Genomic DNA, 26,196 nt, shown 5'->3' with positions numbered 1-26,196 from the left:
TAAGCACCGTGGGGAGAAAAAATATTCATTTATTACTGCTATTGTGTTTGATTATACTACACATATCCAAAGGACTAAAATGAAATGTCATCTTTAATTCTCCCCTTACAGTAGACAATATCACCCTTTCTTCTCTCTTTCCAGAAACAGCTTGGAAGTCAATTCTTCATTTTCATTTTAAATCAGCCATACAGAAGAGAAGCAAGTGTGCATTAGGGACATGGCAGAAGTAATGAGGGTCTGGAGAGCTGAGCTCTGTTTCTGGCTCTGCCTTTAGCTCTTTGCAGTCTTGAGCAAAGTCATTTGACCTCTGGTCTCCACTCTCTCAGTTCATGAAATAGGAAGACCATTTACTTCCTACAGATGTCTCTAATAATTTGCCAGAATCATGTCTTGTCTAATCACCTGTGTTTAATATCTCCTAGGGTCTTGCAAAATCAGTGAAGGCTGAAGCAGCAAATTTTCCATGCAGCCGAAAATAAAATGCTTTTGGGAAGTTAAGACCTGAAGGCTATGAAAAGCTTCTGAAGGGTCTAACCCAGGCCAGGAGAATGGGTCAGAAAGCCACTGGTGCTGTTCAGTGTTGTTAAATGTTGATAAATGATCTATCTGAGCCTGTCAGGAAAGGGAGGTGTGATTGGGACAAAAGGCTGAACCCTGCCCTCAACACTCAGTCTGGTGCTGCAACAAACTGCTGGGGTGGAGGTCCAGCTGCACCCACTCTGTGCACACAGAGCTGAGGATGAGCACCCAGACTGAGGGGAAGGGGGATCTTAGAGAACTGCTCGGTGTTTTGCTGTTCCTGACTCCTTTCCTAGGTGAAGGCTGAATTTGGAGTGGTTTGTAGTCCAGTTTAGAGGGAAGAGCACAGAATAAGTCTCTTCTTTTGTTGCCCCGTCAGGCTGAGCAGAGGTTTCCTGAGGACTGACTCTGAGCAGCATGTCTGAAAGGCTGAACATCCTAGTGCGAATTTCTGGGAGCTGTGTGCTTTCTTAGGGGTGAGAGAAGGGAAGGGAAAATGTTCCCCTAGCTCTAGGTGAGGGAAGTATAAAGGGAAGAGTGCTCAGAGCCAGGGCTGGGGACAGAGGGCCCTGTTAAGTCCCAGCTTCAGGCACTGAGAGCTTTCTGTAAATAAAAAGTGTCTGTTTCTAGTGGGCTTGGAAGTCCAGTGTTGCTGGCACAGAACTTTTAGGTCCTTTTGGGCTCAGAGAGTGCTGATGCACTGCCTGCCCCAGCTCTGGGGCAGCCAGGCTGTGCTGAGCTGCAGTGTAAACTGCATCTCTGCCTCCTTGGGTGATTTGCTTCAGTGATTAATGACAGCGGCTGTTTGAAAACCTGGTGCCTCATTTGCAGTCTAAACTTGTCTGGTTACAGGCTCCAGCCAGGGGCTATTTATCTCTGTGTGCAGGCACTGGAGGTGGGCACCGTGGGGGAAGGGGTAGCTGCTCACCTGTGGCTGGGGGCAAATGCCAGATACAAGATACTGGATTTTCCCAGTGTCTTGTAGGGAGCATTTTTCAGCTGCAGCATCTTGCATTGCCCTCGAGGGAAGAGGGTCTTTGCCTTTGCAGAGCCCCATGGGGAGGCCCTGGGTCCCTAAAATACCCCAGCAAGAGACCAGCTTCCAGTGGTACAACAGGGCTGTCTTTGGCTGATTGCACAAACAGTGAAGGTGCAAAGGGGATGTTGAGAGCTTGCAGGATCTGAGGGTAAAAAATTTACAGAGACAGTTGTGTCATCTTAAAAATTAAATCCCTCCTTGAGGTGCTTGGGGCAGAGAAGTTGCTTGCCCAGTCAGTGAGCTGCAACAGCCCAGGTTCCTCTGGAGCTGGGAAGGGGACACTGAGCCAACAAATGGGGTCGTGACACTGTTGCCAAGTGGGGGATGTACAAAGGTTTTAAACACAGACTCAGCTGCTGTACAGGAAGGGAGCCTTGCTTCAGCTTTCCTTCTTGGGGTGTTACCATTGCAAAACATCCTTCTACAACTGCAAAAATGTTCCTCCCACCTGGGCTTGACTCTACAGGCTCAGGGCTATCCTGGGTGATAAACCAAAGGGATCTGTGGGAAGTGGTGGCAAAGGGAGTGCTTGTGTGTGAATCACAGGATCATGAAGGTCGGAAAAGATCTCTAAGATCATTGAGTCCAACGCTCAACCTCACACTGTCATGTTCACCACTAACCCATGTCCCCACCTGAGCGATGCCAGAATGAGTGCACATGGGTCAAAGCCGAGATCACTTTCTCACTGCTTACCTTGTGAATGAAATGTCTTAAAATTATTTATTTCCTATTTTATCTGTGTAACTTCTGCAGCAGAAGTTACCTGTGACCGTGGCAGCAGGCACCCGCTTTGGGGTATTTGGGCTGCACTGCTGAGCAGTGGGTTCCCCTCGGTTAACTGTGGAGACACACGGATTTCTGCGGTGTGTCGGTGGTGCCTTGGCCTGGGTGGGCACTGGGGCTCCCCGGGCTCTCCCTGCCCGCGGGGTGCAGCCGGCTGTGCCCGGGGCACGGCTCAGCCCCGCGGCTTCCGTGCCTGCCCCGCCGGAGCCCCTCCGCAGCGGGGTCTGCCGCCAGGCCTGGCAAGGGTTAACGCCGGAGCCCCACGCCCCCTTTGACGGAGTCGGGCCAACCTCGCCAAATTTGAAAAGGCATCCGGGGCTGAGTGTGCGCCCTGGGAGCATCGAGCCGCGCTGGCCCCGGACCCCCTGCGCGGGCAGCAGCCGCCGCCGCCGGGGCTCGGCTTGCCCAGGCTCGGGGCTCGCCTTTGGCAGCCGGAGCAGCATCCCCCTGTGCCCGGCACTCCTGCCCTGTGCTCCCGGGGCTCCTCCGTGCCGTGGGATCCCGCCGTGACCCCGGCCGGGGGAGCACGGTGTGGCCCCTCGCCGGCCGTGCGGTGTAAGAGGCAAAGAAAGGGGGAGGCGGTAGGAAAACCCCGTTCTTGCAAAAATGCGGCTCGCTCTTTTCTTGTCCTGGTGCTGCTGCCTGCACGGATGCGCGCTGGGCACTGGCTTCCTCTATCAATTCCCAGCATCAACCCTGCAGCACAACTACCCAGAGCAGAGCTCCGGCTCGCCGGGCAGCGGCTTCGCCAGTCGCCGGTGAGTAAGAGCGGGTCCGCCTCCGGGAGGAGCTGCGCCCCGCCGGTGGCTCCGGGGGGACAGACGGGCACGGCAGAGCCGCGGGCAGCGCTCCCTCGGAGGGTGCTGGGCTCCTGCCCCTCGGTGAGCCGGCCTGGGCTGCCAGCATCCTCCGTGGGCTGCGGGACGCTCCCTACCTGCCCGCAGCAGTGTCCGCCTCCTGGGGCAGGGAGCGCCTGGGGGATGGAGGAGCTGAGCTTGGGTAAATGACACCCGCAAAGTCTCCCCCGGCCGCGCCCAGCCCGCCGGGGAGGGGAAGGGGCTTTGCCGGGGCTGCGCAGCCGGAGCAGGAAAACCTCCCGAGCCGGGACACTGGGGATGCCGGCAGAGGGAACTGTTATAGCCCTCGGCTGCGAGGAGAAACTTGTTCAGCTCAACAAAGGAAAGCCCTTAATTACAGATCTCTCTTCAAGAGCTGCAACTTCCAAGTAGCTGTTCAAAACTAAACCTCCCACTTCTCTCCTCTCCCCCCACCACAACCCAATTTCTTATAAACTTTATATAAATCAGGTTTGATTTACTGTATCATGCTGCTTCAGTAGAGCAAACTGTTTAGGCTTCTCCCCCTCCCTTCTGTTTTCTCTGGGTATTTCTCTAGAGGTGAAACAGCTGTTCAGATGAATGAGCTACACTGTATAAAGCAAGAGAGTGGCTTAACCTGATTCCAGTTGTTCTTGAATTTCATTTTTTTCTTTTTTTTTTCTTTTCTTTTTTTTTTTTTGTTTTGCTTTGTTTTTCTTGTCATCCCCTTCAATGAGGACTTGAGATTTAATATTCAGGGCTCGTCCATCCCGTCTCTACCTCTTTTCCTCCTCCTTTGCTAATACCTAGTGTGCGTGAGTTGTGCTGCTGTGGAGGAGGGCTTCTGTTAGCAGCGCTTCTTTGTGCTGGGGATTGGGAGCAGGCACGGACACCGTGGATTTCCGTGTCCGAGGTGCAGGGCCGGGCACCAGCCCTGTGCCTCGCACGGGGCTCACATGTGGTGCGGATTTCCCCCGGGGGAAGGTGGCTTTGTCCGCTGTCAGACAGACCTGGGGCTGCAGGGGGTGTGATGCTAAACTACAGCAACTGTCAAAGGGTTTGAAACGGCAGAAAGTTACAGGAGAGTAATGGGATAAACCTATCCCAGCTGGATCTCTTCCAAGGTACCCCCTTCCCAAAGCATGAGCTGCAATGAGAACCACATGTCATTTGTCTTACATATCTATTAGCCTGCAGATCTTTGTTCAGAGCTACCACGCTTACATGAGTGTGGACTCTGCTCACCAAAGACCTTCCCCAGTTCACACTCTTGCACAGTTTTCCCATGCCTCAGTGGTTTGGATAGCTGATGCTTTGTCAGGGGAATGTGTCTCTCTCCAAGTCTATAAAGTGTTGTGTAAAACCACATAAACCTGATTTAAACAATGATGTTGGGGAAAGCTGGTAGATTTTTAAAATTTATTTTTTATGTACGATGGAACTTTGCTCTGGGAGAATCTCCCATTCTAGTTTAATGCAGACGGGGAAGCAAAAAAATTGAAGAGAGAAAAAAAATCACCAGTGGATGTTGTGCAAGAAAAATCCAAGTGCTCAGTCAAATATCACACGTTGAAGCAATCTTTGTATGTTTTAATTTCCCCTTGAGTGGTGAAGTTTTGTTGTTGGCAAATGTCTAACAGCTTCACTTTCTGATGGGAAAATCTGTGTGGGAAAACTTTCCCCAGCCACAGTGTTGGACTTCTGAGGGAAGTCCCCTGCTGGGTGCAGCTTCAGGTTGGGATAGCTGGACTTTTCTGGATTTAATAATGTCCATGATAGGAGCGAGGCTTTTTGCTCTGAGTCTGACATTGATCTATATGGGTGCAAAGCCTTTTTTCAAGGGCTGAATCAGACTGGTTTTATGTTGTTCAAGTGTCTCTTTTGCCATTGAAACAGGGGATCTTGGTAGCACCTGAATTATGTGAAGCAACAGCAGCTCCTTCACAGCAGAGCTTCCTGGCCTCTGCCCTGGAGAGGCTGTGGAGGAGACAAGATGGTGGGAAAGTCATTGCTATTAATGGCACTGTATGGCCATTCTCACTTTCTCTTCTTCAGTCTTCCCAGTATGTGCTTTGTCCTGTGACTTCTGGCACTTTTCAGAGTCAAAAATAAGCAAGGACAGAGCCTTGGAAGTTCTTGCTGCAGCTCCAGGTGTTGGTACATTGCAGCACATACTGATGTGATGCTGTACAGGACACACCATGTTTCTGCAGTTGTCTTTTCCTGTCGTTGATCAATGAGTGATTGAGCTGTTTGGGAATATGCTATCAATTTTCTAAAAATTAATTTGTCATAAGAGTTGTATTTCTCCAACGGGAGAAGTTTCTGGAGTCCTTTGTGCTGATAGAGCCCTTGGTATCTAGATTGCAGGCTGGCTCAGATGTGGGCTCCTGAGGCTCTGAGGACTGCTGACCATGCTTCCTGTCAGAAAAATAAGGCCTTGAACACTGTAATAATCTTGAGGTGGTGGTGAAGAGAAATTTGGAGGAATAGAATATGGTTGTTCACATTCTTCAAAGTAAAGCCATGGAATACTTATTCTGGAGGAATGATGTATTATTTGTTTCCTTCTTTAGTTTTTGGGTTTTTTAATGGATGTTCTAGCTTCTGGTTGGCTTCAGTTGACAGAGACCAAAGACACTTGCAGTCTTATCTTTGCATGTGCTTGAATTGAAACTCTGATGTGCAAGTGCTTGTGTCTGAAATCCAGGCAGCAGTGTCTGTTGGCATTATATAGACTGCAGCAGCCTCACAACTTAGCTTGAAATTCCCATTCAGTGCATGCACTTTGAACTTGCTGTTGTGTTAAGGCCATGAATGGGAAGTGGGCCTTACTGGAAGCATAAGAATGGAGGGGCTGCCTGCCAAGGAGAAATTGTCCTCCAAGCTGTGAGAAGCTTTGCTAAGTGAGTTAAGGGAAGCTTGTTCCCATGCTGGAAGTAGCTCAGTTGTCAAGGAATGCCTGCCTCTGTGTTAGTTGTCTTTGGGGTTGTTGTTCTCCCAACTCCTCATTCTATTTTCCTGTACTTTCTAATTAGTCATGCACTGAGTCCTTGTGAACTTAATTGTGAGAATCAGAAACTTCTGAGAATAGATGCAGAGCTTGCTGGAAACCTGTTTGGATGAGAAGTGGAGGTGGCTGATAGAAAATCCAAAAAAATGAACCCAAAAGCAATGTAGGATGACAATTTTTTTTACTGGGATCATTACAGTACCATCACAAAAGCCCTCTGGGGTAGATGCAAGTCCAGCTGTGGCAGTTAGGTCTTCAAAACACTCTTCAGCCCAAAAAGTTCTTCCTGTTAATGAACATTAGAACATGATGTTACAAATAACAGGACTGTACAAGTAGGTATTCTTTATCCACATTCTGCTGGTAACTGCACATTTGGTCACAGTAATTCCCAGTGCTTCCTAGAGCAGTGATGGTTCTTGAGGATGGGTATGGAGAGGAAAGTAATACTTGATAGCTGCAAGTGCAATATTTGGTTGGCAGAGGCTTTGACAGGCCAGGTGGCCTTGAGCCATCTCATGTTGTGACTCAGAGCACAGCCCAGGAGTGTGAGAGCAGTGACATCTGTGCTGGGCTGGAAATGAGCCTCCCCAGCACAACTGCACTGTGATGTAGCAACCTCCAGCCTCTTAGGTGAGGTTTAAATTCTTTTAAGTAACTGTGGGTCTCTTTATGTATATGATAGAAGCTTGTTCTTAATATTAAAAGGTCATCTATGAATAAGAATCCCTATTTATGCAGTCAGAATGCTTTCAGAATGTGTATCTGGAGTTTTCCTGATGGATTTTTATTAATTCTCTCCTCACTAGAGAAAGATGACTTGAACCTTATTTCAGCCTCAAGTTCTGAACCTCTCATGACTCTTAAGTGGGTGTGGAATATAAAACTATACATATTGGCCAAATGTGGTTCTCTCTCCTTTTAGTGACAGAATCTTGCTCTCTGAGTCATTCTCTCCATCACCTAATTGTCTGCTCATTGCCTGAGGTCCCTGCTTTGCTATGGACTGTGAGGATGTCAAGCAAACAAGCTGGGATTTGTGTCACGCTGAGTCTTCTGCTCTAATTCTGCTTTGAAGTGCCCGACCCAGGTAACCAAGAGGTCAGAAGGTCTTGAGCTCATCACCAGGGCCTGGAACTATCTGATGTTTGTTCCCTGGACTCTGCAGCCATATGATCTTCATCTGACTCGTGGGGTTCAGGGCTGTAACTTTGCAATGCAATTAGCAGTGGAGCCAATGGTAGTCTAAGGGTCTGGTGACACTGCAGTGGCTTTGAAATACCAGATGTGATTGTAGCTACTGCAGTAAATTGTATTCCTGTAGGAAATCCACTGTCCTGCCTTTCCAGCTGCTGGTGTGAATAATTTCCTCTTAGGTAGGTTTCATTTACCAGCTCGAAGGGGAAAAACAAAGGGAGCAGAAAGGCAAAACAATGGGTGCCAGTGAACCTGTGCTCCCCTTGGATAAATTAACAAATGTTCCTTTCAATAATCCTTATTTTTTAGTTTTCTCAAAGTTGAGCTTTGTTAGGGTGCTAAAGTGGAGGTGGAAACAGGTCAGGTTGGAAATGTCAAAGCTTTGCTTTAGGAGTGGTTCTGTGACACTGGGATCATAGAATATTTACTCACATCCTTGTTTTGTTGGGCTGTGTCTTGATAAAGGGGGAAAAATGAAGAATGACTTTCAGATAATATTTAAGAATTGAAAGCATACAGTACTTCAGGTCTTCTGGGTCAGGGTAATGGATCCCTTCCTGCATCAGACCTCCAGCATGTCTGGAAATGTTACTGATTTTTAAAGCATAGATGCCTTTCCTGTAGGATAATACAAAAAAATCATCCAACTGCATTTCTGAAATATACACAAAGCTCTCGACTCACTTTTAATTAGGCAGATCTAGACAGTGCTTAAATCTATTTCCACTGAGGCATAATGTTTATTTTGAATCTTTAAGCATACAGCCAGCCTGTGCCAACTTAGATATCACAAAGATTCTGTTGAGGATAGTAGCTGCAAACTGGAAAAAAGGCCAATGCTACTAATTTGGTTACTGTCCTACATTTTTCATCTTTTTATATAGCTGAATAATACTGTATCTCTTGCTTAGTGTATGCACAATGTAGCACTCATGTGAATTAGAGTCCATAATGATGCAGAAACCAGCAGGAACTGTGATATTGTTCCTTTTCTTTGGAGAAATGGTTGTTTGTTGATGTGTAATTTATTACACGATTTAGGTGCTTTGGCTGGTTTTGACAAGTAATGTTTTCCTCCTTTTGGAATTGAAAAGATATGTAAGTGAAGAGTATGTTTGGGTGGAAGTATTGCCTATAATGTTTAGGCTTCACTGTTTGAAAATAGCTGAATCTTTTGGGGAGGATCAACAAATAGGAAGTTATTTCAGATTTCAGACTCCTTTTCAGCTTCTAAAGCTGGGCAATCATATTTCTGGCAAAGAAAGAAGCCTTTTCTCTCTGTCTAGAAATGGCTTTCACCCAGAGCCCACACAGTGGATGCCTCTGAGACAAAAGCTGAAGGCAGCTTCACAATATTTCATGTTTGGAACAGGTCATCTCCTCTTCCATATTGATGTAGTTTGTCTGGAAAAGAGAATCTGCAGCTCAATATCATAATAGCTGATATTGAAACTGAGAAGAGATGGTATCTGTGAGATTGTCTTATTCAGGACTCTTCCCTTTACCTCTGTGGCTTCTCCTATCCATCCTCCCAGAGCTGAGTAAGGCTGTTCTTATCCAACCACCTGCCTTTGTGCTGAGCAAACAAACCATCTGTCAAAATATTAAAGCCAAAGTGAGGTACCACTGCATAGAAGGGACCAATTCATGTCCAATATTGACATCAGGTTATGTAGTCAGATGTCTTTTTAATCAATTCCACTTTTCCTGCCCCTAGGAACTGGGTGGAAGTGATATTCTTTGCAGCATTTGTGCTGCATACAGGCATGTGTTTGCTCAGAGCATCTCAGAAATGCCAGTGCAGTGAAATCATGAGGCAGGGGAGTATTCCCTGGATGTGGTTGTGTAACCAAGTTATACTGAGTCTGCAGAGTTAAGAGCAGGTCCAGTTCTGTTTCTTCTGGATGTCCCTTCCCCTTCTGTGTATGTGCACTGTGGAGAGGAGATGTGTTTGTCTCTGCAGATGGACAAGACTCTTGATTCCTGATTTCCACTTTTTAATACAATAAAAAGACCAAGGACATGGAAAGAGTGTCCCTTATAAAGGTAGTGTAGGATAAGGTGTTTCATGAAAGATGCCTGTTTCATGCAAGGACAGTTTTGGGGGATGGACTGTGAGGAAGGGGGCACAGCAAATTTGGTTGCAGGACCTGAATATTAAGGTTCTTGGTCTTCTGTGTGAGGAATGGGAACACCAAGCCCCTTACCCTGTGCATGTTGGATGTTAGAGCCCTTTAGGATTCAGAAAAGGCAACTGCATAGGTGCTAAATGAGCTAAATACTCCTTTTGCCCTGTTGGGATGACCTTGTGAGATGGAGCTGCTCCGTTAAGGCACTACACAAAAACTTCCCTTCTTGCCCTTGGCTTGTTTTGTGCCTGGGGTCAATCAACATCTGCTTTTCCCCTACAGGACTTTGCTTAGTTGTTCAGGAGTGTGGTGCTGGGGGCTCAGCTTGGTTTGAGCTGCTGTTCGTGGGGAAGGGCTGGGGGCAGATGTGCTGCTGCATGGATGACATAATGTCTCTGTGCTGGGCTCCTGGTGGCCCGGGGTGGCGGTGCTTGCTGGGGTGTGGTAGCCCTGAACGGAAGGGCAGACATTTCTTTTTTGCTGTGTGCTGCTTAGCCCTTATTAAACTCAGATGTTTCTAACCCCTTCCTCCGGGCTCTCATTATTGCTGTAAACACAGCAGAGCACAGGGAGCTTTTTCAAATCCTCGTTTGAGGCAGCAATGGGTGACAGCTCTCCCCACATGAATTTAACACTTCAACCCGAGGGAGATTCTGCCTGTTTTCCCTAAAGAAAAAGACTTTTTCATCTGCTGCCACTTCTCTTGTTCCTGCCTCAGGTTGCTTGACTTCCTGGCTTGCTTCTTGCCTGATTCTGTCTTGTGCTTCCCCAGAACCTGTCTGGTTTTTGCAACCCTGCTCAATGTAGGCTGTCTGGCTGCTTGTCTCATCACTGTATCTTGTTCAAATGTTGAGTTGTTTGCATTTTCAGTGGCAGTGAAAGCAATCCCAGCTAAAATAAGGTTTCTGTTGCTGTGCTCCATGAGTCAAAAAGGCTCTCCTAGAAGAAGCACCTAGATCTGCCTGTCAGCAGGTCTGTATCTCATCTGTACCTGCTCCAGATTTACTGTGTGCCTCTGACAGAAAATTATATTTCAGCTTTCTGTGGAGGGAAAAAGAGAGAGGAGAGACTGCCATGGTAACAGGATCTTAGATGCTTCCTACCTATGAACCACAACTTCACCCAGCATGAGCTACTGTACCCCTGTGGGGGAACTTAGGAATCCTTGGTATCTCTGAATATAACCCACTAACTTTGAGGTAAATCCAGGCTATTTATAACCTCCTTGTACGCCGTTCTCCAAGGACTATATCAATTGCAAATCTACTTAGGAGTCTCAAATATCTGTCCATTTAATATAATTCTTCTTTGAGCTGAGAAATTCTTGGCCCACTTGAGCTATCAGAGCTGCTTTGTGCATAACATAGGCTTAGTAAAAGCTGTGCTCCTGCAAGGTCTCTGAGGGTCTCTGTCAGATCTGTGTGACTTGTTCTTGTGACATGTGTCTTGCTCTAGTCTTATGTTGTCTCTTGTTATAAATTGAGCTAAAGAGCTCAAGACAGAGCCAGGCTATGGCAGATGTTGGGAATCATTGCCATTCTGATGCTGGATTTAGTCACTGGGTGCTAAGTTTCCTTTTGGAAATGCAGACTATCCCAAAACACTTAAATATGAGCTACCTTTTTGCAAGGTTCTCAAAATCTGGTCCCTGGAGTCTCTGGCTTGGTTTAAACTGCCCTTCAAAAGTTTCTGGCATATGGGGAGGTAGAGAGCTTTTCTCAGTTGTGATTCTACATCTCCAAGAAAACGCTGATTTAATTAGTGGTCGCTGCAGATTTGAGGTGAACTTTTTATGCAGCTTTTAATAAACTTAGAGCTAAAATGGCAGCACCCCTGAGAACTGGGCTGTCAGCTTGTGTCTGTCACTGGCACCAGCAGTACAGGACAGGGAAAATCTGATATGCTTAAGCTTCAGTATTTCAACATGGCAAACCCTGCTAACCTAAACACTGAGGGGGGAGCTGCATTCTTTGCTATGCCTAATCTCTGTATTTTGTTAAACATGCATTCCTGCCAGAACTTTATTGGACAGAACAATAGTGACCAGCTGGGCAAGTGACCCTGGCTTTTCTGGTCGGCAGAGGAATTCAGCATCTGAGAAGTTCAGATTCTCATGTGCAGCTTAAAGTGATCTGGATTTAGTTGCTTTTAATTATTAGCTGGCTGATTCATAAGGCTTTGTTTTCCATCCTCTTTCCCAAGACAAAAACTGTTTCCTTAAATGCTCAATATATATTCTATAGAGCAGCACAGAGTCTGGGAACTGAGACTTGCAAGTTCTCTCTCTCTTTTCTTTTCCCTAAATAAAATGGGAATAGTAATACTTCCCTTCATGTAAAGGAAGGCTCTGGGGAGTATTTCACGAGGGTGTGGTTATATCTTAGAGGGAAAGCTACAAAATCCGAAGTATTGTATATGAATTTATGCCGAAGTTTATAATAAATCTATGAATGATAATACTTGGCTCTTGTATAGACTTCCACTCTTACAGAATAGAGGTCATTGTGCTCCCTGTTTACTGTGCCTCTCTGAGTCGGAATGACTGAAATTGGTCTTTGGGAGTAAGTCTTTGCCTGAGCTCTGCAGAGAAGGATCAGTTTGAAGGGGATGCTGAGGGCTGGGAGAGGGAGGTGCTGAGCAGGACACACTGGACTGACCAGTAGCAGGGTTTGGGTGATGGCACAGGCTGAGGGGGTTTCCTGTCCCCAGGGTGATTTTTGGGAGCCTGGACGTGGGACATAGCTCTAGAATCAGCACTGACCCTGCTTTGTGCTCAGGGCACAAATGCCTGTGGCAATGGGTGTGACCCAAGAGCACCAGCCTTGGGGCAAAGGCAGCTCTGGGCTGTGATGCTGCAAACGTCCCCTGTTCCCATGTGAGGTACAGCAGAGAGCAGAAAGGCAAATTGGCTCTGTAGGATGTTACAGTGCTTGGCTTAATGCTGCTGTAAATCAGCATAACCTGCAGCAAAAGCTGTAGCCTCCCTGCAGTGTATTTCAGGATACAGCACCGAGCCAAAGGGTTTAAACTATCACACAGTAAAATGCTGTCTCTGGGGCAGCTGTTACTGGAAGTCACTAATGTATATCACAAATGATACAAAAATTTTGGATTACAGAGTGGTAGGAATTCTTAGGCTGTCGGCCTGTGGATAAGCTTTGAATGAGTGTGCATTGCAAGCAGAAATAATAGGATCTCATATTGCCAAGCACTAGAAAAATACTTGAGGGCCAATACTGTAATTAAAAGTCTGCTAAAACCCTTGCAAGACCGCTGCAACCAAACCCATTGTAAATTTATTTCAAGAACTGCAGCAACATACTAATTTTCTTGGGTAATGTCCTTTGAAACAATCAAGCTCTCTAATTATGTCTGTCAGGCCTTGCCAAGTGGTTCTTGGCATCTGAACTAGAAGGTTTTCAGAGTAGCTTCTACAAATCACTGTGGAATTTTGCTGAAGGTAAACTTTCAGATCCCAGGTACCATTTGGAGAAGTTGCTGCATAACTTTTAGGAAGATTAGGGTGAAGCTGTGTATCTCTACAGTGGCTTGGAAGAAGGAGGTAAAAAGTGGGAATGTGGAAATTCCAGGAATCATCCAAGCTTGTCTCTTGAATTGAATGCAGTTAGAAACTGGACTGATTTGTGTTGGACATTTCAGCTGGTGTCCTGGTTGAGCCTGGCAGTCATCTTGTGCTGCCTGTGTCTGAGTGATGGGTTGGATCTCAGCATCCCTGTGGAAGCAAGGTCGGCATTGCAGGGCACCTCCATGATGTGTGAGGATGTGGTTTTTTTTTTTAATTTGTTCTTGTTGTTGTTTGGTTGGACTTTTTTAACCAACCAGCCAAAAAACACTACCACGAAGACCAACACCAAACCCCATACAAGCATTTGACTGGAATCACACACTTCCCATGGGATTGTGGCTCAAATGTTGCCAGTAACAGCTGGACAGGTGAACAGGCTGTTCCCATGGACAAACCTCCAGCAAGGGGACCCCCTTCAAGAGCTGTCCTGTCACTCTGCACTCTGAGGTTCTACCAATCTTTTAGTTTTGTGAATGAGAGTGGTTTCAAGTGAAACTCAAACCATTTATTTCCTGCTGTGATGTCAGTCTGTCACAGACAGGCAGTGATGTTCAGCACTGCAGTGTTCCTGTATCCCTCTATACCTCCTTAGAAATGGCTCAAGTGAGTGCTCTAGCAATGGCAGCTGCCAGCTTTGCTTCCAGGGTGCCTCAGTCTGGCACTATCCTTTGCTGAGACAATGCATGGAAAAATTTCTCCAAACTAGTGAAAGTTGTACAGGAAAACTCTCATGCATGTTTGTGTGAGGGAGGAAAAACCACCAGCAAGTTTGAGGTGTTGTGTGTGAAGGCTGTTTGTGTACATACTTAGTGCAATAATAAACACAGACTGTTGCTGTGTGTCACTCACAGATCTGCTGGCTTGTCCTCAGCCAGTAAAGCAATAATAAGATGTTTTTCCCAAACTATGGAAAAGGTGCCAGAAATACAGAATAACTGTCACCCATTGATAAAATGCAGAAAATTCAGGTCGTAGTTGCTTGTGTCAGTCAAACTTTTATCTTGTATGCTATTGGTGTCAGTCTTCATTCTCTGATGGAAGAAGAGGGGAAAAAAGTTAATCTCTCTTTAATAGTTTTGCCTTGAATTTGCCCCAAGCTTTTGTCAGTGTTGTGTGTTTAATATATTTAGTGTCAGCCACTCCTTTGCACACTGAGAGAGTGTGAGACTCAGACTCTCTCACCAGTAACTCCAGCCATTCCCATTCCCAGCAGAATGATGAGGGATGCCTGTGAAGCGTTTGCTTTAGGAGTTTGGTTCACTTGTGGGCATCAGTTTGCCCTCTCACCGATTTGGGCTTAAAATGCTTCGTGTGTGGAGCTTTGCACTTTGCCGTGGTGGAGCAGTGAGGTTGCCCTGTCCTTTTGCATTGGCAGGCAACTTTTAACTTCAACCACCACCAAAGAAACCCTGCAAACCCTCCCCTAGTACAATTCTGCACCGAACAGGGCAGGAATTTTTCTGACCAAATACCTGTATGTGTCCTTCAGACCTCCTGCTGTCCCCTCTCTTGCTCGGTGCTGCTTTCTCCCCATCCGGTTTCCCACGTGTGTACTCGGGAATGTTTCAAGGCAGTGTTATCATTCCTAAGGAATCTACTGTGCATGCACAGGCTATGGAGGGGTTTGTTTCAGCTGTTATTACTTGGCCAAATCAAACCTATTTTCCACCTGGATACTGAAATGTCGATCTCCTCCCTTCCAAACAGAGGCTTCCAAAGCACTGAGGCACTAAAGCAGTTTTGTAGATTGCTCAAGAATTTTTTAATAATAGAGAAAGGTGTTAGTGTTTCCGTTCACAAGAGAAAGGCTTTCTTTTTTTTAAGCTCTTTTTATTTCTAATGAACAAACTTGGTTTCAGCAGGCTTTAAAAGGAGAATACAAATAATTGTTCTTGGCTAGAAATGGGGTATGGTGACTGCTTCCAGAACCAGTGAAAGCTTAGGAAGTTGTGTTAAAAGCAGAACAAACCTTTTACATTGAAAATAGTTAGGTAGAGCACTTAGCTTCTTGCTGGCTCTTTACAGTCTGTGTGTAGACAGATATCAAAGTGCAGTGGGTTCTGTGTGATTAAAACACTCCATCTGCTGAAGAGTGAGTTTAAAACTTGGTGAGGCAACACCGGGTGTTCCCTAGCAGGGGTTTGGGACTACTGTGTGCAAAGAGCTCCAGAAACGCTGTGGAGTTATTTTTTATGGCATTGGACGGGTGCAGTCAGGAGAGTGTAAGAGTGGGAGTGTGGAGGAAGGTGAAAAGGAGGCTGCTGGTAGAGCAGGTTGTTGTGCTGGAACTGCCTCATCCAAGCCATGCTGTTGTTGCAGGGAGGTTTCAATGAGGCCTCTCCTTAGTGCAGAGGAGGCTCTTTGGAAGGGCTGGTCGGGCAGGAGGTGTTTTAGAGCAATTCATTGACATGGGCACTGGGAAGGACTGGCTTGAGATGGAGGCAAGGAAGAGAAAGGTGTGATAACACCCATGGATGTAGGCATGTGTTTGTAAAGGCTCTTGATAGTTTGCTACACTAACGGTGGTTTTTTTAAGAGTTTTAGCCTGTGCAAGTTGGAATTTATTAACTTTAAAACTATAGATACGTCCTCCTGCCTTAGCTCAGCTTCTGATCTTGCTCTCAATATGCCCTTGGATCAAAACCGGCTGTTGTAAAGGGCAAACTCAGCTCTCTGGTGACAGAACAGATCTCAGTTCTGATGTTCCTACTTCCCTACACATGAAACTCCCATGGGTGTGACTGGAACAATAGGATTATTTTCCAAATTATTTTTTATTGTAGTAACGCCCAGGACAGCCTTGTGCCAGACATGGCAGACATGGAATAAAAAGTTTTCAATTTAAATAGCAAATTAACACACAGGCTTTGGGGTTTGTTTTTCAGGCTGATTAACACTTTGAATACCCAGGCAGAAAGGTTTTCCAAAGCTTTGTTTTCACTGAACTGGATCTTATGTGGCTCATCCTGGGGCTCTCTGAGGGCAACAGCCTCAATTATCTACTGCACACAACACAGCCTGGTGTTCAGATGACCTGGCACATTGGCAGAGCAGTTACTGGAGGAAATGCTTTGCTCTTGAGGTGCTGACATGTTTGTGGGGTACAGCTGTCCCCAAAAGAATCTTCCTGGAGTACCAGAAGGAGTCTTGTCTCAGGCCTGGTGCAAATGCTGGCTCAGGGGTACCTGAGCTTCAGCTGCCTCACTGAACACAAGAGGCTCATCTGAGAAATCTAAAAGGAAGAAGAGAAATTGTTGCTCTCGAAGCAAAATAAGAAGATGGATTTGTCTAGACTGGCCTATTGTCTCTAATCACCTCCTCCAGCACAGGAAACATTAGAAAACTGTAGGGTTTTCTTGCACTTGAGGAAGGGCTGTTCCCTTGGTGGTTTCAGTGGGGTTGTGTCATGTCTGGCTCTTTGACATCACCTGAACCAGGAGAGATGTGCAGCACAGCTGAGCCTGCACACCTGCTGCAGCTTCCCTGTGGGAAAGGTGCCTTTGGCTCCTGAAATCCTGTTCCCAGCAGTGATGGGCAGCCACACAGGAGGTCACCACTTAGAAATGGCTGCTGTGTAGTCCCCTGTACACCAGAGCCCACAAATTCCTTTACAAATTGCTGACCAAATTGAAGACCTAAACTGAAAAAATTGTAATGTGCCACGGGAAAAGTGGGCAGGTGGAAGAAGTGTTGCTAGAAGAGTTGTGGGTTCAATTTACCTGACACAGCTGTTTGTGCAGGTATTTCCAGTTACATCCTAAGACCTGGGAACCTGAAGCTGATACTTTAATCTGGTTTTTGATACCTTTTGGGGCTTGCTGCTCTGACAGTTGAAAAACATAAGGAAAACACATCTGTATTGCCCTAAATAGAAATAATGTGCTGTCTATGGGATCTCTTTCAATACATATTTTTTTCTTTCTAGCTATCAAAAAGGATGTACCTATCTCCAGTGGCAGTGATATCCCAACTGTTCAGCTCCAGGAAAAACCCAAAACATGCATGTTATGTGAGCAGATTAAAATCATGCAATAATAGGAAGCTAATTTTTTTTTTTGATACACTCAACATTGTCCTTTTGACATTGCCTTTTGTTCTTGCTGTAGTTTGTGGTTTTTGGTGCCAGTATTATATTAATGAAAAACACTGCTTAATTTAGGCCAAGTGCCTGTGTTCCTGTCATGCATGTGGCATTCATTGCTGCTGGTAAGTGCTGGGAGTTTGGCACCAGAGGGCTGAATGGGAGGCACAAATATGCTCTGTCTGTTCAGAGCTCTATAAGCAAAAAAAAAAACCCGAAACAAATTTGGGAGCAGGCCCTGTCCAATCCTTGCAGATTGGCTGGTGCTGCAGATACAGGCTCTGTAGGGCAAAGGGGGGGATTTAAGGGGGTGCTGAAACCAGCAGGAGCCTGATTCGTCCCTTTTGGAGGACTGAATTGTGCAAAATGTTTTGTTACAAGAGGAATTAAAGGCAGCAAATGGGCACTGCCTTTGTGGGTGTTGGAGGAGCAGCTGTAGCCACAGCAGGAGCAGTAGTAAAGCACAGGATGCTCTGACAGGTTCAGTGACTCCTTACACTGCTTTTCCTAATGTTTTCCTTTCTGCAAAGGTTTTGAGGACAAACAGTTATGTGTCACTGCCCTGTTCTTCTACTTAAAATTCACACTCTATCTCTTGCTAAATCAAATTTAGAGTTTAATTTGGAATGAATTTTTGTAAACTCGGATACTGACTTCTATCAACATTAGTCCTGTGCTGTTAATGAGGATCAGGGTCACTTCCTCAGCATAACCAGTTCTAGATCAGACCCTCAGAGAAGGAGAAATACAAGTACCAAAAGTAGACTGTGACCATAGGGGTCTGTTTCACACAAATAGTTGGTATGCCAAATCCCAGCTCTTTACTTTCACTCAAGGTCTTAAGGATTCTTTTTTCCTGTGATCCCACCTGTCTTTTCAAGGTCAGGCTTTTTAGGAATGAACAAACCAGTTCTATGGATGTATTCACAGTATGAAGGTGTTAGACCTATCTACAACCACCTTATCCAGCTGTGCAAAAATGTTTAGACTCAGGTTCTTCTTTTGAAAGGCTCTAATTCAAGCAGCTTTTAATGTTGCAAAAATGACATACTCGGTTGTAATTGTGCATGATTTCCACGCTGCATGGATATCAAATGCCAAATTCCATCAAGTCAGTCTAATTTAACAAAGACAGATTCCATGGATATTTTTGTACATTTCCTCTTTCCTCCCTCTGTGAACACTGGAAACTGCTGTCTTCTCACTGATTGTGATAAGCTCATGGGAGGGAGCAGCAAAACATTTCAGTGTGTAAAGGAATGTCTGTAAAAGCAAAGAACTTCAAAGGGGTGAAGCCCCCTTTTATTTCTGAGCACTCAGTCATGGACTAACTTCTTTCATTTCCATGCTGAAGGTAATTGTGGTTCAGGTCAACCATATTTATAGTTTGATTCAGTTGGAACATGTCACTGGCAAACTGAGAGGAGATGGGTACTGGGTATAAATCAGAGGGATTTTATGCTGGAGGAATATTCCTGTGTCTTCCCAGCCCTGTGCCTTAGGCACACACAAACAGGAATGCAGGCACAGAGGGGCTTGTTTTGGGTGTGATCAGTTTGTTTCTGATAGTACCTGTCTGATCAGTGCTAAAATCTTCATGTGCCTCTGTTGTATCCCTCATTAATATCAGTGCTGTGCTCTACAAGTGGATCAAGGCTGTGAGTGCTCTCATTTTCAGAGCCACTCCTGCAGCAGCTGGCAGGTGCCTAGTGACTGAGTTTGAAATTAGGAGAGAAGAGGAAGGTTCTCTTGGCTGAAGGAACTGAATGTGGCTCTGGGGAGCTGGATCCCCTTCTTGTGTCTGAAGAAGAGTTCCACATATCTTCTGTAGTATTTAGCTATGCTGCTTCTAGGTGTTTAATAATTCCTGTAGGGAGAGGTTTTCCCTTAGCCCCTGTAAGTTCAGTGGCTGCAGGAGGATAAGGTAAGCTCTTGTGCAGTTTCCTATGGATTGAAGAAAGCTCAGCCCTTGAGGCAGTGCTCTTTGGAGGGTCATCCCTGCATAAAACAGAGCAAGGAAAGCACAGTTAAATGTGCTTGGCTGCAGAACTTGCTGAAGACTGAAGCTGTTGAGCAGACTGAACTGTGTTTTCCTCCTAAGGTAAAGATTCCTCTAGGACTAAACTCCCCCCAACAGGCTCTGATAATCCACTTTGTGTGGGAAAACTTAAGGCTGCTATTGGCAAGTCAGTATTTGAAGTGCACTAAGCACAGAACATATTGCCCCTCTGAGGAAGGGTTATGCTATTGGGAGGTTCCTGGATAAATTGTCCCATCTTACTCTGCTAGCCAGAACTTATTTTTATGGCCACTTTGTTCAGACTCTTATTGTGGGAGTGGAGTGGTGGTGTGTGCAGAGAGATTGGAGTTCCTTCCAATCTTTGTCTGACCAACACAGCAGAGTGGGAGACCTGGAACTTGTCTCATTCTTGTTCGTGCCTCTGGCTCTCTGCTGCTTCAAATGGCTGCTGCTGTCTGGCTTCAGAAACACCAGCAGCCTTCCAGTTTTATTCCTTTCCCAAAATGAATGGGCTGTTACAGAGATTTTTCCCTCTTTTTTTTTTGCAGGAGTCAGGGTAACCTCTATTAGTGACTATGAAGTGCTCAGTGGGAGTAAGGCATGCGTAAAACATCAATATTGACAACAAGATTACTGTGGCTTGTCATGGCTTCTGACTTGCAGGCCTCTTAAAACTTTGTAATGGAGGAGCAGAATCTGCTTTGAACTGAAGCCTGCCATCATAAGCTTGTGTACAGCCAGCCTCTTACCCCTGCCAGGTGGTCTTTCCTGGATTCCCTAGCAGTGGTCCATTTATCTACAGGCAATCCTGAATCAATCCATCAACACACAACATTCCAATATCGTGGAGACTGCTGGTTACAATTGAATTTTGTAGCTGGCTCCTTGCTGGACAACGAGCTGGATGACAGCCTTGATCCTAAAACCTGGTTACCTGGGGAGAGCATGAATACAGCCAAGAACAGGGGAAACATAAGCCCAGCTTGGCTTTTATCTGAGCTTTCCAGTAACATGTGATGGGATTGTTTCCTCTTTAGCCAGGTCACAGCAGTAAAGAGTAATCTGGTCACAGCCAACTGGATTAGCTGGTAAACTTGATCCTGATGAGAGTCAAAGCACATTCAGGGAGGTGTGTATTTGTGAATAAGAAAGGAATAATGTTGTTTTATAGAACTGGATGGTTCAGGAAGAGATAGCCCAGAGAGCGTGGCAGCCTTTGATTCTGGATTTCTTGGCATGTAGAGGGCAACTTCTGCTCCTGGCCTCCAGGGAATATATAAATAACTAACCCCTCCTAGTGCTGGGTTCCAGCACACAGTGCATGGATTGCTGTTCTGGCAGAGCAAATGGGATGCTGTACCATTTACACAGAGAAAAGGGCACTTTCTGCTTTCATGGAGTCAGAACAGCAACTTTTTCCCAGTGAAAGTCAGTGACCTTCTGATTTTATTGAAATTCCTCGCTAGGATTGCAGGGAAATTGATAGCTCCAGTGAAAAATGTTGTGAGGAAACTTGGGGAAATCTACCTAGCTATCAAAACACTCCTACTGTTTTCTGTGCCCTAAATGTTGATCTCTGCTAAGTATAACACACAGTGTGTTATCCTTATGGAAACAAAAAGATAATTCAGTGCAGTTGTTTACACAGGACAAAGCTTTAGGGCAAATCACAAGCATCAGAAATGCCAACCTTACTGAGAGACTTCTGTGATATTTATTGTGAGTGGGGAGAGTCAGTTTGTGCCCAAACACATGGAACAGGTGCTGGTGAAATTATCCTGCATGTTGTGTTCTCCCACTCCCAGAAAGAATTCTCTTCCTTCTGGCTTGTCCAGTTAACTCTACCGACCCCACACCAGATCTCCATTTTACTCAGCCCTACATCAGCACAAATGGCTTTGTGCAGAGCCCAGCTGGGAGCATTGCTTCTGCTGGAAGCATTCTGAGCTGGTGGCAGTGTGGTGTGCTTGGTGGCTACAGATTTTGGGAGCTGGAGCCACGTTCTTCAGTCCAGTGGGAGGTGGTGCCTGCTGTAGGTCTGTCCCAGCAGCCCTGGGTTTGTGTGTGGTGCTGAACTGTCACCCCTCTGAAAGAGCTGATCAGGCAGGAATGCAGCCACTTCCATTTGTGAGCTGCACAATCCCGATTCACCCTGATCAGGTCAGCCTGGTGGTTCTGACACTGCTCAGTTTGTGATCCCTTCTCCAGTGAAATGGAGCCAGGTGGTTTTTCTCTTGTGAACCACCCGGAACATCCTCCAGGGACTCCCAGGACACAGAGAAGCTCGGAAAAAGTGAGCAGTTTGGACTAGGAAAGAAGCAAACACTGCTTTTGGGGATGGCTCTGTATGCTGTGGTGTGAGTGTTTCTAAACATTCACAGAGGATGGGTGGATGGAGAGATCCCTTATGCACCCTGTGGGCTTAGGAAACAGTACTGTGCAAATCCCAGTGATGAGAAGGGAGGGAAGATGAAGTTTCCTGTCAGTGTCTTTCCATCCATGAAATGATTGCTCTAACTATGCTGTCCAGGAATTAATTGATATGAGTGTATGGCTCTTCTGGAATCTACAGTATTTTAGCTTGGTTATGTGTTACCTTACACTTTCCTACCCTCTGCAGTCCCTTTTCTCTCTCACTGTTGGATGACAGGCTGTAAAAACATCCAGAATGTCCAGGAGTGAACTGAGTCCAAATCAGCTTCTGCAGGAGGTTCAGAAAGTCAGTGGGGGGCAGGTATGGCTTTGTCTCTGGTGCTTGCCTACAGCAGCAAACTGCACCTCCAGCTTTCTGTGTAAGCCTGGATGCCCTGTGAGATCCTCTCAGGCTGTTCCCCACGTGCTCTGGAAAGTGAGGATTTCTTGTGTCTTCCAGGTGCCTGAATCCATCACTGCTTTTGCTGAGTCAGCAGAGAGCAGGCACCTCAGCATCTGCTGAGGGAGGGCTGTTTAATCTCCAAGTAGGAGTTTGCAAAGGATCTCCAAATGGAAACAAACCATTGGTTTTGTTGTTCCATTTAGTCTGAAGGGTCCCCAGTAACATCCTGAACCTACACAGTGAATATGATCAGATATCTGCTGGCATCAACACCCCCATTCCCTCTGGAAAAACACGTTGTCAGCTGTGATCAAGACTGAGATCTTGGTCTGTAGCCCCAGAAGGAAGCTGTCTAAATCACCTTGCAGGCCATGATCTGCAGATCCTCTGTCTGTGAAAGTCTTCCAAGAATTAAAGAGTGTGAGAGGAGGGGGTGTTTCTTTGGAAACAGATGGAGGAAACTGACCCAGTGAAACTCCTCCCTCTGAGCAAGGACCATTTCCATGGGATGCTGCAGAACATCATGCTAAACATGTTGGTGATGAGCATGCATGAGATCCTAAAGGAGCTGCTGTTTGGATCATTTTGTTTGCTTGGTTGGAATATTCTTTCTGAATAAGCAGCAATATATTCTCTGCCATCCTGGAGGCATGCCAGTTAAAATCCTAAACTTTCCTTCCTAGCATCTGTATATAATATAAAGGGTCATTTATAATCTCTCGAAGCCATGATGGGGCCTTTCGTCACGTTGTCTGAAGCCTGCTTGCATTCTGGAGACTGTTCTTGCTGACTTTTGGCTTGCAAAGAGAAGTCTTGGGATGGTTTTGTCTGTCTTCTTTCTGTTGTAATCACTGTGCTATTTTATCTGCAGTCAGTTCCAAGCTGTATGTCCTAATGCATCCTTGACCAGCTGTGTTCCTGTTTTTGTCTCACCTTCCTGTGTGCCACAGTAAAAAAACCCTAGCAGTTGTATTTGTAGAAAAATTATGCTATTTATGAGAAGCCAAGTGTGTGAGGTACCTTTCACTCCTGGCTATGGGTACCTTTGTAACCAAACTCTCTCTTCTGTTGGTAAAGAGAGAATTTGGAGAAATGTGTTCACATTTGATTAGTTGAGTATCTTTAGGGTCTGTCCTTTTATTTATTTATTTTTTTAAATGCCCACACTGGTGTTTCTGCTTTAGAGATGAGGTGATAAGTGTGGTACTTTATCACTGTCACTGCTCTCTCTGTGCTCCTGCTCAGGAAGGTGAAATGCTGTCCCTGGATTTGAGTGAAGGATCTGTTACCCTGCCATGAGCAGCCAGTCCTGCTCAGCCTGGCAAACCCAGGTGATGGCTTCAGGCAAGGAAAGCAATGTGTGGAGAGCCTCGGGGAAGCTTCTCACTTCCTGTAGTGATTGATTCCTTTTATAACAGGTCCCTGAGCAGGCCAAGTGAAGGAATGAACCTGGGAAGGTGTTGGGTTTGTCCCCACCCCAATGTGCTGTAGATTGGGAGCAGCTTTATCTTCAACTGCTGCCCAAGGTGCTGTCACCAGGCTGTAACAAGTCCTGTTCAGCACCTCTGTCTTCCATGAAAGGCTGTTCCCAGGCAGAAATTACAACCTGATTGCCAAATTCCTTGGATTGCAAGGGATGTGTGTACCTGCTCTGCTTGGTCCTTAGAATAAGCTGTTAAAAATGTGAGACCTACTCAGATAACAGCAGTTTGGGGCTTGTTTGGAAAGAAAATCTATTGAATAGAAGTCCTGGCAGATTCAGCCTTGTGTGTAGCTTAGAATAATTAACCTTTCTTGCAGTTTTTGATGTAGGCAGCCTGCACCTCCAGAGCCACACATGAAGTACCAGACTCCCAAACTGGTTGAAAATAATCCTTGAAGGAGCGAGATGACATTAAATTTGTGTCTATGCAAGGGAAGTCTAAAGAAGTTTCCATTCTCTCCTTAGGAGTTGCAATTTTGAGCTGCCAGTGTCCATTAACAAGAGCAGATTGTCTGCCAGATTCCCTCTGGCAATTCCAGAGTCTGCTCCTATCACCTGTCTTTCTCTTCTGAGGTGTGTGGTGGTGTTTGCCTTCATTCACCTCATTTCCCTTCAGGAATATGAAGCTGTCTAATTTCAGCATCAGACATGAAGAATTTTTTCAGAGTGCAGTTGATTTTTATTTTTTTTCCATCTGACACACAAGTACCTTGTGTGTAGCCAAGAAAGTGGGATGAGTTGCTTCCTAAGCCCAGCAAAATCAATATTAGTGTGAAATGATCAGTGTAGGATAATCCATGTATCCTGTAAACAGCACTTCCCAGCTGACTCTGGGAGAGGGTCAGAGGGACACACATATAATCTACAAAACAGTTAAAGCATAATGTGAGTAATTAAATATTTATTTGGATTTCATTGACAGAAAAAATGATGTTAAAGTGAGGGGAGGCACTCAAGTCCTTGATAATTATACTCTGATTTAAAATGTTCAGTAACTGTTCTGAATTTGTTTCCAGTGTTTGTGCCCCTTCATGCTGTGTTTCATGTTGCTAGTGTGGATACTGCTGCCTCCCTCCTCTCCTGCCCTGGGAACAATTCCTTCACTCCTCACATCTTAACGAGAAGTTTTTGGTTTTCATGATTTCAGGACACATTATTCTGCCATTCTACTGTCAGGTTCTGTGTATGTGCAGGTTGTTTTACCTGACATGAAATGTTGTTGCTCTGAGGCTCATGCACAGCTGCTGTCCTTCCTATGGCTGGAAGCACTGGGCTAAAAACATGTTCAGGGTAAATAAGGCAGGGCTGTGATTTTTCTCAACCCCTCTCATCCTCACCCTTTCTCCTGGCTGCTTTTCCTTCCATGCTCAGCTGGCTGTTCCCATGGCATGAGGAGATATTGCTGCTGTCTGCACAAACCCCATGACTGAGGCTTGGAGAGACCAAATGGCTGATTGCACCAAGTGTGCAAGGGAAATGTAAAAGGAAACTTTACTTTGAATTATCACATTTTCAGCCTTTAGCTCCTGTTGTTTCTTCTGGTCCTGCTCCCTAAACTTTGTGTGGAAGTTGTGTTGAGCCCGTTAAAGGATCTGATGCCATCATGTGATCTGAAGCTTCATTAACTTTATTTTCCCCCCCTTGTTTTGATGCTGCAAATGTCAGTGGAGACATTTGGGTCCTCGAGTGCCTGATCCCTGACAGGTGTGAGATCTGTGGTTCTGGAAGACCTCCCTGCCCACCTGGGCTCCCTGATGAGGAATCCCAGGGGGATTTTGGTGAGCAGGAGCAGTGTCCCAGGGAAAGCTGCAGTGCTGAGCCCTGTCGCTGCTGCTGGGCTGGTGGCACTGGGCACAGAGCCAGCCCTCCCTGGGTGTCCCAGCGTTCCCAGCCTGTAGCCCAAGGGTCAGCGAGCAGCCCGCTGGCCCCATGTGGTCCTGGCATGTGTGCCTCCTATTCATGGAAATGGGAGCGATCCAGAGAGCAGGGATTCCTGCGGAGATGGGAGGGGAATGCAAAAAGGGGAAAGAAACAACAAATGCTGTAAATGGCGTGTTCTGGGGAAATCAGTGACACACAGGAGGTGGTTTAAGGAAGGAGAAAGGGATGTGTGGGTGCGTTTCCACTTTGATTTTTGATCTGCAAGGCTGGGATTCACTGTGGTGCTTGAAGGGATCGGCTCTATTGAGGGCTCTTGCTTTAAGATAAATGAGGAGCCAGGGTCTGGCTCTGGTTCAGCAGGGAATGCTTACACAAGCACTGGGTGTGTTTTGGAGCACAAGCTGGTGTCTCCACGTCCCACAGTGACCCCAGTTCTGATCCCCAGTCAGTAGGAAAGTGACTCTCAAACCTGTTAACTACACTGATGTACAAAAGCATCACAAAACATTCCACACCAAAATATTCACAAAAACGTGAACCAATATTTGGCAAAGATGAGCTTGGAAGGGGGAATGAAAGTATCCTTTTTGGTACCCCCTCAGGCATGTCACTGGAACCTAAATTTTTTTTTTTTTAATTTTTCAGAGAAGGTCCCTGAAGGGTCTCTAGGTCTGAATTCTCTGTGCTGACACTGCAGTTCTTTGTCTCGTACACCTTGCAGTGAGGGGTCTGTCTCTCTTTCTCTCTCCAGTGTGAGACACTCATCCCTCCCACTCCTGCATTTTCCTTTGCCCATTTTTAGGCAGTAACCTCAGCGGGACAGCAA

At 46.0% G+C, this 26,196-nt stretch overlaps 1 protein-coding gene across 8 annotated transcripts in view; it reads left to right on the top strand.

Moving 5' to 3' along the window:
• Positions 1–26,196, top strand: part of COL26A1 (collagen type XXVI alpha 1 chain) — a 195,380-nt gene that overhangs the window by 26,037 nt on the left and 143,147 nt on the right. For 7 of the 8 annotated variants that reach the window (XM_088177075.1, XM_014888030.2, XM_088177074.1 and 4 more), the window contains exon 1: positions 2,815–3,105. In XM_088177075.1, coding sequence (XP_088033201.1) covers positions 2,954–3,105 — 152 coding nt within the window. In that variant the 5' untranslated portion in view covers positions 2,815–2,953. Of the gene's footprint in view, positions 3,106–26,196 lie in introns of those variants that run through there. The other variant, XM_088177077.1, reaches the window with a different exon arrangement.

This window comes from Sturnus vulgaris, chromosome 21, assembly GCF_052056855.1.
Source record: "Sturnus vulgaris isolate bStuVul1 chromosome 21, bStuVul1.hap1, whole genome shotgun sequence".
NCBI classification, from domain to species: domain Eukaryota; kingdom Metazoa; phylum Chordata; class Aves; order Passeriformes; family Sturnidae; genus Sturnus; species Sturnus vulgaris.
Note: the sequence above shows the minus strand (reverse complement) of the source record. Positions and strands in the feature narration are given on the sequence as shown.